General features: G+C 46.8%; 1 protein-coding gene across 2 annotated transcripts in view; it reads right to left on the reverse strand.

Moving 5' to 3' along the window:
* The window catches only part of FAM107A (family with sequence similarity 107 member A), a 98,519-nt gene extending 87,354 nt beyond the window's left edge, over positions 1–11,165 (reverse strand). Inside the window, exon 1 of one of the 2 annotated variants that reach the window (XM_047778257.1) lies at positions 10,676–11,165. In XM_047778257.1, coding sequence (XP_047634213.1) covers positions 10,676–10,699 — 24 coding nt within the window. In that variant the 5' untranslated portion in view covers positions 10,700–11,165. The remainder of the gene's footprint in view (positions 1–10,675) is intronic. The other variant, XM_047778236.1, reaches the window with a different exon arrangement.
* Between the last annotated feature and the right edge of the window lie 4,845 nt (positions 11,166–16,010).

Consider the following 16,010-nt stretch of genomic DNA (forward strand, 5'->3'; position numbering starts at 1 on the left):
AGGTACTGCGATATCCCTGTGTAATGCAAGGACTTAAAACAAGGCCCCATACAGGGCATGTTGCCTGCACTCATTTCTATAGAATCAGTCCATGCCTGACTGGTCAATGGAATGTTCCAAACAGTTAGAAACACTGCTTCCATGTATTGAAAACACTTTCTTGCAAAAATCCTGACAGTGCCTTGGGTACTCACTTTGCAGATTAAAAAATGCTGAGTTCAAGGGAAGTTCATAACTTGCCCAGGAGGAATGGAAGCAACAATATTTGTGTTTTGATTCTTGGTCCAGCACTCTTTCTGCTATGCCCTTGAACTTTTCAATTTCCTTTCAGTCTCTCTATTCACACTGTGGTCAGAGATACCACCACCTCTCCCCACGTGGGACATTATGATTAAATGCCAGTGTCCATCTTACCCCCCTCATTGAGTTTTGGGAGAACATCAGTGGGGGATTGGGCTCCAGCCCCCTGGGGTGGGGCGGGGGGTGCTGGGGTGGGAAAGGCTCTGACTGGCCTCAGCCAATCACACGGTTTCATTTCCATCCTTTGCCAGCAACAGGTTCAGGATTCCAAGTGAAGCCAATGCCCTTAGGAATGGGTATGTGACTTAATTTGAGCCAGTTTATGGGAACCTTGGCTATGGGTTTCTAGGAAAAAGTCCTGGAGATATGACCAAGCCGTTGGACTTCCGCTTAGGAAACCCAATACAATTCCTTATTGTTTAGACCTGCTGGGGTTGGGCTTTCCATTCCTTGCAGTAGATGGCATTCTAAGTGAACTCCAAGTTATGGGGATTTAAGCACTGTCTCCAGCCTGAAGTCCTCAGGCCAGTTACCTGCTGGGGCTGGAGATGATCCTGACACTCACCTGACCACTCAGCCCCATCTCTACTGTCACAGGACTGTTCTCACCTATCATTACTTGAATACTTGTCAGTCTCCCCACCTAACAGAGAAGGCCAGGAGGGCAGGGACCATCCCTCTCCATCCTTGGCCAAGCTCCCATCCCAGGGCAGTGGGTACCCAGCTAATAATTTTCTGGGGGAGGCTGGGGTGGGAGTGAATGAAGATGTGGTGGATAGAGTTAGGTACCAGGAGAGGGTCCAATGAGTGGGCAGGAATCATCTCCAAGGGGCCACTCTGTCTCCCCTTCCTGGTACTGGGGCAGGGGATCCACAGTCCTCCTATGTGCCTGGAGCTGCCAGGCATTGCAGAAATGCCCTGGTTCTGGTTGCCTGGCCCTGTGAAAATCCTCTGCCTCTCTGGCCTCAGTCTTCCAAGCTGTTCAATGGAGAGGGGACTGGACCACATCACCAAGGGCTTTCCAGAGCTGTTAATTGAGGACTATGATTAAACCATAACTGTGGTCTGGGGATTAAGATGGTGGAATAGAAGGGCTGGAGCTCAACTTTGTTCCTAAAAACAACAAAATTTACAACTAAATGTTGAGCAATCTGGCATTGAAGGCCAGTGGGGCTTGTGTGCAGGAGCTCCATGGGACTGGAGGAAATGGAGACCCCATTCTTAAAAGGTGCACACAGAATTTCACATGCACTGGGTGCCAGGGCAAAGCAAAGTCTCCATAGGAATCTGGGTCAAACCTGACTGCAGTTCTTGGAGGACCTCCTGGGAAAACAGGGGTGAATATGGCTTATTGTGGGGGAATGACATTGGAAGCAAAGCTCTCAGGAATACTCAACAGCCATGCCTTTCTCTGGAGGTGGCCATTTTGGGAAAATCTGGCCCCACCCATCAGCATCAGCACTGAGAAGACCCAGGGCAAACAACAATCCAGGAGGGATCACAGCCCCATCCCTCAGTAAACAGGGTGCCTAAAGACCCCCTAGGCACACAGCTGCCTCTAATCCCATCCAGAGACAAAGCCTCGCCCACCAGAGGGATTAGAATCAGCTCCACCTACAGTGGGCAAGCATCGGTCACTCCCAAGCCTACACCAAGCCCCTGTACTAACTTCAGCCACAAAGGGGGCAGACACTAGAAGTAAGAGAGGCTACAACTCTATTATCTGTAAAAAGATCACCACACCAAAAAACCTATAAAAATAAAAAGACAGAGAACTATAACTCAGATGAGGGAGAAAGAAAAATCCCCAGAATCAGCTAAGTGATGAGGAGATTCTCAGCCTCCAGGACAAAGACTTTAGACTGTTGATGCCGAAGATGATGTGAGACATTGGAAATAAACTGGAGGCAAAGATGGATAACTTACAGGAAACACTGACCAAAGAGATACAAGATATAAAACTTACACAAAAAGAGATGCAAAATACAATAACTGAAATAAAAAATTCATGAGAAGCAGCTAACAGCAGAATCCAGGGGGCACAAGAATGAATAAACAGGGTGGAGGACAGATTAGAAGAAATTACAAATGTGGAACAGAAAGGAGAAAAAAGATTGGAAACAAATGAAGAGAGTCTCAGAGAACTCTGGGACAATGTTAAATTCACCAACATACGCATTATAGGGGTGCCAAAAGGAGAAGAGAGAGAGAAGGGGACAGAAAAAATATTCCAAGAGATAATAGCTGAAAACTTCCCTAACATGGGAAAGGAACCACTCACTCAAATCCAGGAAGTGCAATGAGTACCAAAGAGGAACACCCCAAGACACATATTAATCAAACTGACCAAAATTAAAGACAAAGAGAAAATCTTGAAAGCAGTTAGGGAAAAGAAACAAATAACATACAAGGGAACCCCAATAAGGTTATTGGCAGATTTTTCAGCTGAAACTCTGCAGACCAGAAAGGAGTGGCATGATATACTTAATGTGATGAAAGGAAAAAACCTCCAACCAAGATTACTTTACCCAGCAAGGCTCTCATTCAGATTTGAAGAAGAAATCAAAATCTTCACAGATAAGCAAAAGCTAAGAAAATTCAGCAACACTAAATCAGCTTTACAACAAATACTAAAAGAACTTCTCTAGGCAGAAAAGACAAGACAGCAACAGGAAACAAAAATTCCACAAATGACAAGGCTCACCAGTAAAGGTATATATACAGTAAAGATATGAAATCATCCATGCACAATTAAGCTACCAAAATCAGAAATTGTGAGAAGAGGAGGGTACGAATGCAGGACACTGGAGATGAAATTGCAATTAAGAGAACAACAACTTAAAACAATCTCGTGTGTATATAAACACCTATATCAAAACTTCAGAAAAACTGCAAACCAAAAATGTACAATTGATACACAAACAAATAAGAAAAATCAATGCAAATACAACACTAAAGATAGTCATCAAACCAGAATAGGAGAGAACAAGAGAAGAAGGGAAGAAAAAAAGCAACAACAACAAAAAAATCCAAAGCAATTAATAAAATGGCAATAAGAACATACATATCAATAATTATCTTAGGAGTTCCCGTCGTGGTGCAGTGGTTAACGAATCCGACTAGGAACCATGAGGTTGCGGGTTCGATACCTGGCCTTGCTCAGTGGGTTAAGGATACAGCGTTGTCGTGAGCTGTGGTATAAGTTGCAGATGCAGCTCAAATCCTACATTGCTGTGGCTCTGGCATAGGCCGGCAGCTACAGCTCCAATTCAACCCCTAGCCTGGGAATCTCCATGTGCTGCAGAAGTGGCTCTAGAAAAGGCAAAAGGACAAAAAGAAAAAATTACCTTAAATGTTAATGGACTAAACGCCCCAACCAAAAGACACAGACTGGCTGAATGGGTACAGAAATAAGATCCATATATATGCCGTCTTCAAGAGACCCACTTCACATTTAGGGACACATGCAAATTGAAAGTGAGAGGATGGAAGAAAATATTCCATGCAAACAGGAATCAAAAGAAAGCTGCAGTAGCAATACTCATATCAGACAAAATAGACTTTAAAATGAAGAATATTTTAAGGGACAAAGAAGGTCACTACATAATGATCAAAGGATCAATCCAAGAAGAAGATATAACAATTTTAAATATCTACGGCACCCAACATAGGTTCACCAAAATATATAAGGCAACTGCCAACAACCTTAAAAGGACAAATTGACAATAACACAATCATAGTGGGGGACTTGAACGCCCTACTGACAGCAATGGACAGATCATCCAGACAGAAAATCAATAAGGAAACACAGGCCTTGAATGAAGCATTAGACCAGATGGACTTAATAGATATTTATAGGACATTCCATCCAAAAGCAATAGAATACACATTCTTCTCAAGTGCACATGGAATGTTCTCTAAGATTGATCACAACCTGGGCTACAAATCCAACCTTGGTAACTTTAAGAAAATTGAAATCTGGAGTTCCCGTTGTGGTGCAGTGGTTAACGAATCCAACTAGGAACCATGAGGTTGTGGGTTCAGTCCCTGCCCTTGCTCAGTGGGTTAACGATCTGGCATTGCCATGAGCTGTGGTGTAGGTTGCAGACACGGCTCAGATCCCGCATTGCTGTGCCTCTGGTGTGGGCCGGTGGCTACAGCTCCGATTCGACCTCTAGCTTGGGAACCTCCATATGCCATGGGACCGGCCCAAAGAAATAGCAAAAAGACAAAAAAAAATTGAAATCATATCAAGCATCTTTTCTGACCACAACCCTATATGACTGGAAATCAACTGCAAGAAAAAAACTACAAAAAACATGAACACGTGGACACTCAACAACATGCTACTAAACAACAAATGGATCACAGAAGGAATCAAAGAGGAAATTAAAAAATACCTAGCAGCAAATGACAACAAAGATACGACACTCCAAAACCTATGGGATGCAGCAAAAGCCATTCTAAGAGGAGAGTTTAGAGCAATACAAGCCCACCTCAGGAAACAAGAGAAAGCTCAAATAAACAAGCTAACTTTACATCTAAAGCAGCTTGAGAGAGAAGAACAGACAAGACCTAAAGTTACTAGAAGGAAAGAAATCATAAAGATCAGAGCAAAAATCAATGAGATAGGAACAAAGAAAACCATAGAAAAGATCAGTGAAATGAAAAGCTGGTTCTTTGAAAAGATCAACAGCATTGATAAACCCTTAGCCAGACTTATCAAGCAAAAAAGAGAGAGGACTCAAATCAATAAAATTAGAAATGAGAAGGGAGAAGTAACAACAGACATCACAGAAACACAAAGGATCGTAAGACTACTATATGCAACTATACGCCAATAAAACGGAAAACGTAGAAGAAATGGACAAATTCTTAGAAAAGTACAATCTTCCAAGACTACACCAAGATGAAACAGAAAAGATGAACGGACCCATCACAAGAACTGAAATTGAAACTGCGATGTAAAAACTTCCAACCAACACAAGTCCAGGACCAGATGGCTTCACAGGCAAATTCCATCAAACGTTTAGACAAGAGGTAACACCTCTCCTTCTGAAACTATTTCAAAAAAAATTGCAGAGGAAGGGATACTCCCAAACTCATTCTATGAGGCCACCATCACCCTGATACCAAAACCAAACAAAGATACCACCAAAAAAGAAAGTTACAGGCCAATTTCACTAATGAACATCAATGCAAAAATCCTCAACAAAATGCTAGCAAAGCACATGCAACAATACATTCAAAGGATTGTACATCATGATCAAGTGGGATTTATCCCAGCGATGCAAGGGGTCTTCAATATCCGCAAATCCATCAGTATGATACACCACACTAACAGACTGAAGAAGAAAAACCATATGGTCCTCTCAATAGACGTGGAAAAAGCCTTCGACAAAGTCCAACACACATTTCTGATAAAAACCCTTCAGAAAGTGGGCATAGAGGGAATCTACCTCAACATAATAAAGGCCATAGATGACCAACCCACAACTAATATCATTCTCAATGGTGAAAAGCTGAAAGACTTCCCGCTGAGATCAGGAACAAGACAAGGATGTCCACTCTTGCCACTACTCTTCAACATGGTTTTGGAAGTCCTAGCCACAGCAATCAGAGAAGTAAAAGAGATAAAAGGAATCCAAATTGGAAAGGAAGAAGTGAAACTGTCACTATTTGCAGATGACATGATACTATACCTAGAGACTCCTAAAGACTCTACCAGAAAACTGTTAGAGCTCATCCATGAATTTGGCAAAGTTGCAGGATACAAAATTAATTCACAGAAGTCGATGGCATTTCTATACACTAACAATGGAAGAGTAGAAAGAGAAATTAGGGAAGCAATCCTGCTTACCATCACATCCAAATGAATAAAATTCCTAGGAGTAAACCTACCTAAAGAGACAAAAGACCTGTACTCTGAAAACTAGAAGACACTGATGAAAGAAATCAAAGATGACACAACTAGATGGAAAGACATACCATGCTCTTGGATTGGAAGAGTCAACATTATCAAAATGACTATACTACCTAAGGCAATCTACAGATTCAGTGCAATCCCTATCAAATCACCAAGGACATTTTTCACAGAACTTGAACAAAACATTTTAAAGTTTGTTTGGAAGCACAAAAGACCCAGAATAGCCAAAGCCATGCTGAAGAAGAAAAATGGAGCTGGAGGAATCTGGCTGCCTGACTTCAGACTGTACTACAAAGCAACAATCACCAAAACCATATGGTACTGGCACAAAGACAGAAATATAGATCAGTGGAAGAGGATAGAAAGCCCAGAATTCAACCCACACACCTACAGCCAACTCACCTATGACAAAGGGGGCAAGAATACAGAATGGAGAAAAGACAGCTTGTTCAATCAGTGGTGCTGGGAAAACGGGACAGTCACATGGAAAAGAATGAAATGAGAACACTCCCTAACACCATACACAAAATCAACTCCAAATGGATTAAAGACCTAGATACAAGAGCAGACACTGTAAAACTCTTAGAGGAAAACATAGGCCAAACACTCTCTGACATAAATGACAGCAACATCTTCTCAGATCCACCTCTTAGAGTATTGACAGTAAAAACAAAAATAAACAAATGGGACCTAATCAAACTGAAAAGTTTCTGCACAGCAAGGGAAACCCTAAACAAAATGAAAAGACAACCCACAGAATGGGAGAAAATCTTTGCAAGTGAATCCACTGACAAGGGATTCATCTCCAAAATTAATAAACACCTTCCACAAGCTCCATACCAATAAACCAAACAACCCCATCAAAAAATGGGAAGAGGATCTAAACATACAATTCTCCAAAGAAGACATGCAGATGGCCAAAAAACACATGAAAAGATGTTCAGCATCACTCATTCTTAGAGAGATGCCAATCAAAACCACTATGAGGTACCACCTTACCCCAGCCAGAATGGCCATCATCCAAAAGTCTACAAACAAGAAGTGCTAGAGAGGGTGTGGAGAAAAAGGAACCCTAGCACACTGTTGGTGGGATTGTAAATTGGTGCAACCACTGTGGAAAGCAGTATGGAGATTCCTCAGAAAACTAAAAATAGAACTACCATTTGATCCAGCAATCCCACTCCTGGGCATCTACCCAGAGAAAACCATGACTTGCAAAGACACATGTATTCTGATGCTCATTGCTGCACTCTTTGCAATAGCCAAGACATGGAAACAACCTAAATGTCCATCGACAGAGGAGTGGATCAAGAAGAGGTGGTACATATGCACAATGGACTATTACTCAGCCATTAAAAGGAAAAAAATACCAGCATTTTTAGCAACATGGATGGACCTAGAAATTATCATGCTAAGTGAAGTCAGCCGTACCATGGGACACCAACACCAAATGCTTTCACTGACATGTGGAATCTGAAAAAAGGACAGACTGAACTTCTTTGCGGAACAGATTCTGACTCACAGACATTTGAAAAATTTATTGTTTCCAAAGGAGACAGTTTTGGGGGTGGGGGGATGTGCTGGGGTTGTGGGATGGAAATCCTATAAGATTGGATTGTGATGATCATTGTAAAACTATAAATGTAATAAATTGAGTAATAAAAAACAAACAAACCATAACTGTGGGACGGGATCTGAGAACTTTACAGGACAAGCCAGTGGGAGAATAAATGCAAGGGTGAGGGTGATTACATTCTGCACAGCAAGCCTGTTACACATCACCCAGAGGCCAGTGGGATTGTTGCCTCCAGAAAGAGAAAGAGGTGGGCACATGGGGCTTTGGGTGGGGGTGGTTCACAGATGAAAGATCGCTCAGAGAGAGCCTGACCTAGCTTGCTCGCAGCCTTTGCTCCTCGATGGTTCACCACTGAGAAGCTGGGGAAGTTATGGCTGTTGGGATTCAGCTTTTTCATCAGCCATTGGGTGTGATATGGGTGCCCTCATTGGCTCAAAAGAAGACTTGTGAGGCTCAGAAGAGGATGTACTTATGAGAGGGTCCACTTCAGGAAGAGGCAATATTGCATATGTGCCTATTTTTTCCCAGGCATGCTATCATTTAGGTTTTACAACAATCTGAGGAGGATTATTATCTTTTGTTTATTTTTAATTTTTGTTGTCTTTTTGCATCTGCAGCACATGGAGGTTCCCAGGCTAGGGGTTGAATTGGAGCTATAGCCACTGGCTTATGCCACAGCCACAGCAACTTGGGATCCAAGCCATGTCTGCTATCTACACCACAATTCATGGCAATGCTGGATCCTTAACCTGCTGAGAGAGGCCAGGGATCAAACCTGCGTTCTCATGGATCCTAGTCAGGTGTGTTACCACTGAGCCACAATGGTAACTCCTATTATCTTTCATTTATTGAAGTAGAATATGAGACTCAGAGAGGTGTGGTGACTTGCCCAAGGTAACGAGGATGTGGAGGAACTGACTCAGGTCTGGCTGACTCTAAAGCTGCCGTTCCTATCACAGTTCCCTGCTTCTTTCTCTCTGGGAGGGCTTTTCCCAGAAGGCGTGGGAAGGGGCTGGGCCCATGGATAGCATGGCTTTCAACCTGGGGGCTAATTCTGACTGACTGTTAGGGGAGTCCGGTTTGCTGTATTGAGGACAGTGAGGCTCTCTAGACTTAGTGGGAAAATGTGCAGGGATCAATTTGTGATGTCTGCCACATGTGAGAGAATAGGGAGGTGGTACTCAAGGTATATCTTGCTAGACCTTGTTAGGGTCTTTTCTAGGTTTGGGAAGCTGGTCTCCAAGATGACTCTCCACCTTCATGGTCAGCACAGATAGGGTCTAGAGGCTGAGCTCATTCTCTTCTGGCAGAGAGAAGGAGCAGGAACAGTGCTCCTGAAAGTGGGGATTGGTTAGGGCGGGGGCTCAAGGCTTGGCTGGGAAGGCATCTTTGGGACTCCCAAAGGCTGTGTCAGGTCACCTACCTGCCTTGACTGCAGCTGACCCACACTGACCCCTGCAGGCAGGAGTAAGCATTGCATGGGGGAAGTGCCAGCCCCAGGATAATCAAGTTTTCAGGGGGAGATGTTTTTGGGGATGCTGAAGGGAGGCAGAAATTTCCAGGCCTGACTCTGCATATGAAGCAAGGGAGGTGGAAAGCAGAAGCCAGCACTAGAACGCCCTTAGGGGTCCTCTAGCCTAACACTCCCATTTTTGCAAATGGGGAAATTGAAGTCCGGAGTGCTTCCTCCTTGTGGTCCATGATGTGTTTGTCTCCAAATCTGAAAAATGTAGGATGGGCTGGGTTGGCCATAAGTTTGGAGTCAAGCAGAAGGGGATCAAAATCCTTCCCTTTTCTCCTCTAGCTGCATGACCCTGGCTAAGAAATCACGTCTTGCCTCTGAGCCTCAGTTCCCTGCCTTTAACGCAGCAGGTCATCCATCATGACTTGTTTGAGGATTAGAGCCTCTGTGGTATCAGGCTCTCTGCTTGTCAGGCAGCATCATAAGTGCTTGAAGGGCGACATTTCATGGAACCTCCCACGAGATGGGTACCAGCTCCACTTTACAAATGAGCTGGGATCCAGAGAGGCTTAGTTCCTCACAGTAAGTAGGTGGATGAGCTGGGACCTGGGCAGCCTGACCTCACTGCTGGGATCACAGTTGTGGCCGGCATGGGCTGTGAGCCCCCTGAAAGCAGGTGAATAGACTCAGAGTCCCAGTCCCTCCTCAGAGACTCTGACGTCAGCGTGAGAAGGTGACTGTTGACAAGCCCCCTCCCACACTCCAAGGAATGCTGCACTGACTATGCTATAACCTCCCCAGCTGAGATCCCAGACTGAGGAGGTGATGAGAAATAACATGAAAGTCCTGCTAACAACAGATCACAGCTTGTATATAGCCCACTCTGGGCCAGGCACTCTGTCAAACACTTCACATCTTTAAATTCTCACTGCCGGCCTCTAAGGTAGGGATTACTATTGTCCCCACTTCACAGATGACGAAATGAGTCACAGAGAGCGTCAATCATTTGCCCACAGCTTTACCACACCTGGTGACAGTTGGTTAGCCAGCTTAATTACAGTGATCATTGGTTTTTTTTCCTTGACCCTGCATCCACCTGAACCGAGGCTGGGGGTGGTGGTGGTGGTGGCAGGGGTTGGTTAGGGAGCCTGTAGCAGGGCAGTAAAGGGGTGTGTGAGTATAAGACCAGGAAGTCTGTTTCAGAGATGGAAGGATCAGAGGCTGGCCTTGCCCTGAGCCCCAGCCAGGTTTCTAGATGCAAATCTTTACTGTGAGCTCAGGGAGGGAGGTGGGCGGGCAGTGCCTGGCTGAGGCTTCAAGGAGCTGGTGGGTGCTGTGTGAGGACTCCCACCTGGTAGATGCAGCCCCCTCCCGTGTCCAGGGCCCCCACAGGACCCTTGGGAGCTCCTACCTTCTTCCCCTGGGCAGCTCCCATGGTATGACGTGGACACCCAGCCTGGCTGGACCCTGGGGGCCGGGCTGGGGTCTTCTCTGCAGCGCTGATCTCAGGAGCTGAGGTCCGAGGGGTTCCCGGGGTCCCCAGTCCTCTCGTGGCTCATTCTCCTCAGGCACAAAGGCAGCTTTCACAGCTGCTCTTAAGCCGGCAGCTCCTCAGACAGGCTTAGGGTGATTGATCCTGACGGAGGGGCTCGGTGTCCCCAGGCAGCCACATGCCCTCCCGGGGTCCCTGCAGCTCCTCGCTTCCTGCACCCCTGCCCCTCTCGGGGAAGAGAGAGAGAGGCAGCCGGCGTCAGAGAGAAGCAAAACCGTCCTCTCACCCCGCAGCCACAGTCGGCAGCTCAGGCGCCGCGGGTGACCCCTGGCGGGTCCAGAGGGCGCGCCTTGACCTTCTCGCCCCCAGATGAGAGAGAGGGGGCTGCGTGGGGCTGTCGCGGCATGGGGATTGGAGGGCTTGTGTGGGGCCGTGAAGCCCAGGGCTGCTCGGCCCCATGAATAATAGATTTTAGAAGGCACTCGGGCCCGGGTTCTCCCCGCACAGGGACAGAGAGAGCAGCAGACTTCATTCCACGGGGCAGCGGTCCAGGCGGGGAGGGCCGGAGGGTGGCTGGTCTGGGCTCAGGCCAGAAAAATATCTGGAGGCCAGATTCCAGGCCGGGGGCCAAGTTCTCAACGTCCCCCAGCAGTCGGCCTCCTCCTTGCTTTCACCCACTTGCTTCTCTATGTTGCCAGCGTGGGGCAAGGTTAAGGCCGGAGTCACCTTGAGCTGGAGTCATAGCTCTATTCCTCCCAAGATTTGACCTCTCTGAGCCTTAGGTCCTTCCTCTTGTGTGTGTGGGGTCATATAATCAGCACACAGGGCTGCTGTGAGGTTTGAAAGGGAAGGTGGGTGCAGCTGAAGCCTTTGTTTCGTTAAAGCATAAATCTGATCACGTCATTCCCCGTTTTATAATCTTCCTCTTGGCTAAAGCAGGATAACAACGGCCCCAGCCGACGGGGCTGTGAGGATGAAATGAGGTCATTCATGTAAAGCTGAGCAGAGGATTCCCCGTAGAATTTAGGTGCTGCTATTATGTTGGTAGTGATACTGGTGATTAACCCACTGCCCATTGGCAAGTCCCAGGAAACTAGTTTAAGCACAACGCCATTCCCCAAGAGCTGGGTGGGTGGGGAAACCCTTCCCTTTCCTCCAGCACAGTGCCTGGCACAGTGATGGATTATTACACAAATTGATGATTTATGAAGTGATAGTTGGGGGTGAAGAGGCAAATACTAGGTGTTCTAGATCTGATTTTGCCCATAGAATGGAATTCCCCATGGTTCTCAAGGTCTCATCTATCCAACCTTTCTTTCCCCTCAGACCTTGGCCCAACATCCCTCTCTCCCTGACAGTTCCTGGCCGTACCACCACCCCCTTTACCTCAGGACTTTTGTACTTGCTGTTCTTTCTGCCTGAAATTTGTCCTATCTCCCTCGACTCCATTCTTGATCTTTGCATGATTCTTTCCTCTTTATCCTCAGGCTCATGAGAAGCCTTCCCTGACTCGCTATGCAAAATAGTCTCCTGGGTTCTCTGTTGTTTTGTCACAGCACTTATCAGAAACGGGGATGATACTATTTCTGTGTTTATCATTGCACTTCCCCACTTGGAATGGCAGCCCCACAAAAGTGAGACGTGGTCTGTCTTGTTCATCAGTTTACCCCCTGTGTCTCAAGTAGTGCTGGGCACATTTCAGTCATTCAATAAATATTGGTGGATGGAGTTCCCATTGTGGCGCAGCAGAAACGATCTGACAAGTATCTATGAAGCTGCGGGTTCGATCCCTGGCCTCGCGCAGGGGCTCGGGGATCTGGTGTTGCTGTGAGCTGTGGTGTAGGTTGCAGAGGCAGCTCGGATCCTGTGTTGCTATGGCTGTGGCATAGGTCAACAGCTACAGCTCCGATCTGACCCCTTGCCTGGGAACCTCCATGTGCCGAAAGTGTGGGCCTCAAAAGCAAAAACAAACAAAAAAAAACATTGGTGAAGTGATTAAATAAGTGAAGGAGGATTAGATGAACTAGTCCAAGTATACAGAGTGCTCAACACAGTCCTGGCTCAACACAAGTGCTCCCTGCATGGAATTATCAGTATTTCTTATTGCTCTATTTTCCTCAACACCCTTGCCCCCTCCAGCCAAGCAAAAGTATGACTTCTTTATTTGCTGTTTCTCCTGGGTCCAGCCCCTGCCTCTACTGCTCTTCACTACTTGTTTCCCTGTTCCAAACATGGCAGGGGTATACATGTTTGTAGCATTTGATTCCCTGCAGTAAGGAGAGTCCACAAAATTGGAAAGAGCAGCAACTAAATCAGTAAAAGTGCCGTGAGACAACCCTGAAGATCAAATTCCTCTGTCAGCCATCCCATAATTATCCACTGGCTTGGCTCTTGGTGGGATAGGAAGAGAGAAAAGTAATTTTACACATTTGTTAATTTTTCCCCATCTGCTTTGGAGTTCTGCTGAAACATGGCTTATCAGCCACACGGAAAACCTGCTTGACTAGAGGACTTGATTGGCTGAAGCTCTGAAGCCTGGCTCCTGGCAGCATGTGGGTCTGAAATGCAAACTTCGGGCCCCATGCCACGTGCAGGAGGAAGGGCGTGCTGCCCCCTCCCCACCGATGCTTTATTTTAAGGCTCCAGGTGGCAAAGCCTGGCACAGGGGAGATGATTCAAATACAGACACTGATGATTTATGAAACGATGGTTGGTGGTCAAGGGTCAAGACCAGATGTTCCAGATCCAGCTTTGCCCAGTCTCCCTGTGTGGCCTGGGCACAGCTCTTGGCCTCTCTTTCTCTGTCTGCAAATGGGGATAAAAATCTGCTCCTTCCTGACCCACAACTTTGTGAAATATAGCAAGACCTGTAAAATGTGAAAGAGTTTTGAGAAGAACAAATCTCCCATACCTACCCCATCTATCTCTCCCAAGAATGATGGTAGATGGTGAGAATGTTCACACAGATTCTGAGCACTTTTCGAATGTCATCAGAGGCATTCAGGAGGAGGAGGAAGGGCAGGAGAAGGGGGAGAGAGGGGGATCGGGAAACACTGTTTACCTCAGAGTAATGTTAGTGCAGTGTTTTTGAATTACTTTTTTTTTTTTTGGTCTTTTCTAGGGCCACACCTTCGGCACATGGATTTTCCCAGGCGAGGGGTCTAATCGGAGCTACAGCTGCTGACCTACACCACAGCCACAGCAACGCGGGATCTGAGCCGCGTCTGCGACCTACACCACAGCTCATGGCAATGCCGGATCCTTAACCCACTGAGCAAGGACAGGGATCGAACCTGCAATCTCATGTTTCTTAGTCAGATTTGTTAACCACCGTGCCATGAGGGGAACTCCAGGGCAGTGTTTCTGAAGAAGAGTCTGTTTCCTATAGTGATGGAGATAGACTGTGATTCCAGTCTTTATTCTGAGGCTCCTTAGCTGTGTGACTTTGGATGAGTCACTTGACCTCTCTGAGCCTCATTTTTCTTATGTGTAAAAGGATAACATCGATCCCTACCCCAGGGGCTGTATGAAATGAGGTAATTCATGTAAAGGTCTTTGCACAGCATAGGTGGATGACAGCAATTCTCCATAGAAGTTAGGCACTGCTGTTATTTTTATTTATTTATTATTTTTTTAAGGGCTGCACCTGCAGCATATGGAAGTTCCCAGGCTAGGGGTTGAATTGGAGCTGCAGCTGCTGGCCTGTGCCATAGCCACAGCAATGCAGGATCTGAGCCACATCTGTGACCTACAGCCCAGCACACGGCAGGGCCAGGTCCTTAATCCACTGAGCAAGGCCAGGGATTGAACCCACATCCTCATGGATCCTAGGGTTTGGAACCTGCTGAGCCACAAAGGGGACCCCCTAGGCACTGCTGTTATGATGCTGCTAATAAAAGTAGTGGTAAGTCCATGTATATTGGCAAGTTCCAGGTAACCAGTCCATGAAGTGCAGTACCATTCCCAAGGAGTGGACTTTACCTCCCTTCCCTGTCTAGCTTGGGCTGCCACCTACTGGCGATGATCAGAATTACAGTTACTGGAAAGACCTGCTCGTGGCTGAGGGAACAGATACATCTCCTCCCCTCCTGCAGAATTCTCACTCCTGGGAGAGAGGGGTGGCATGTTGGGGAGCAGGGAGTAGGGAAATACAAGCCTCCAATTCCAAGGTCATGAGTATCTTGCAGAGATTCCTGAAGGCTTGTCCACCCCGAGGATGAGAAAATCAGTCCCCAGGTCTTATTCATTTTACTTCCTGAATATCCCTGAGATTGGTCCGTTTTTTTCTATCCCCAAGCCATCTCCTGGCCAGGCCACCACCCTCTCTCCCTGGATCATACAGCAGCTTCCTCACTGGCCTCCCTGACTCCACTCCCTTCTCCATACACAGCCAAGAGGAATTTTTTTAAAGCCTGCACATGTGATCATGTCAACCCCAGTCTAAGCCTCTCATTGGGTCCCTGCCACCTCTGGACAAAGTCACAGCAGACCCTTTGGCCATAAGGCCCTCCAGCCTCTCACCCTTGTCTGCTCAGCTCTTGGTACCCACCCTCTACCTCTTCCTGGCCTCTCCAACTTCCTGGCCTCGTTAATCCTCTTGCCTTGGCTGGCACACCCCTCCTCCCCTCTGTGCCTGGCAAACTATACATTCCCAAGGCTCACTGTGGAGGCTGCTTCCTCCAGGATGCCTTCCCTGATCTTGAGATCTTTCCCCCAACCTAGTCCTTATCAAGCCACATTGCCCCTAGACTATGAGCAAGAACTGTGCCTGGTTTTCTTCACCAAGTTGTTCCCACTAAGAACCCAGTTCCTGAAGCGTAATAACTTTTTGCTGAGTGAGGAAACTGACTCTTAGTGGGTAAGAGACTCAATGATATAGACTTAACTCTCTTTAACTGTTTTGGACTCTCTGTCCTACCCCAATCTCGAGCTGTCCCGGGGGTCCCTACAGTGGCCACACTGCCCTGAAGATGATGTAAAGAGTCTGATGGGCCCATTTGAAGTCCTGCCTGTCCCCAGAGCTTGGGCACCGGACTTTAGCCTCTGCCGTTCCCCTGCTCAGGGCGTTTGCGCTTGGGGCGTGGGCATCTTCTCCACGAGCCAGGCGGTCTGCCCAGTATACTCTCCAGGAGCACATGTAAAGGTGCTTCCTGCTCCCCTGCCCTCTCCCAGGATTTGGTCTCCTGCCTCTCCCCTCCCAGCCCCTAGCCCTGCTCAGAGACCCAAGGCAGGGCCTGACCACCATACCCCTTGG

The sequence above is a fragment of the Phacochoerus africanus genome, chromosome 1 (assembly GCF_016906955.1).
Source record: "Phacochoerus africanus isolate WHEZ1 chromosome 1, ROS_Pafr_v1, whole genome shotgun sequence".
NCBI classification, from domain to species: Eukaryota; Metazoa; Chordata; class Mammalia; order Artiodactyla; family Suidae; genus Phacochoerus; species Phacochoerus africanus.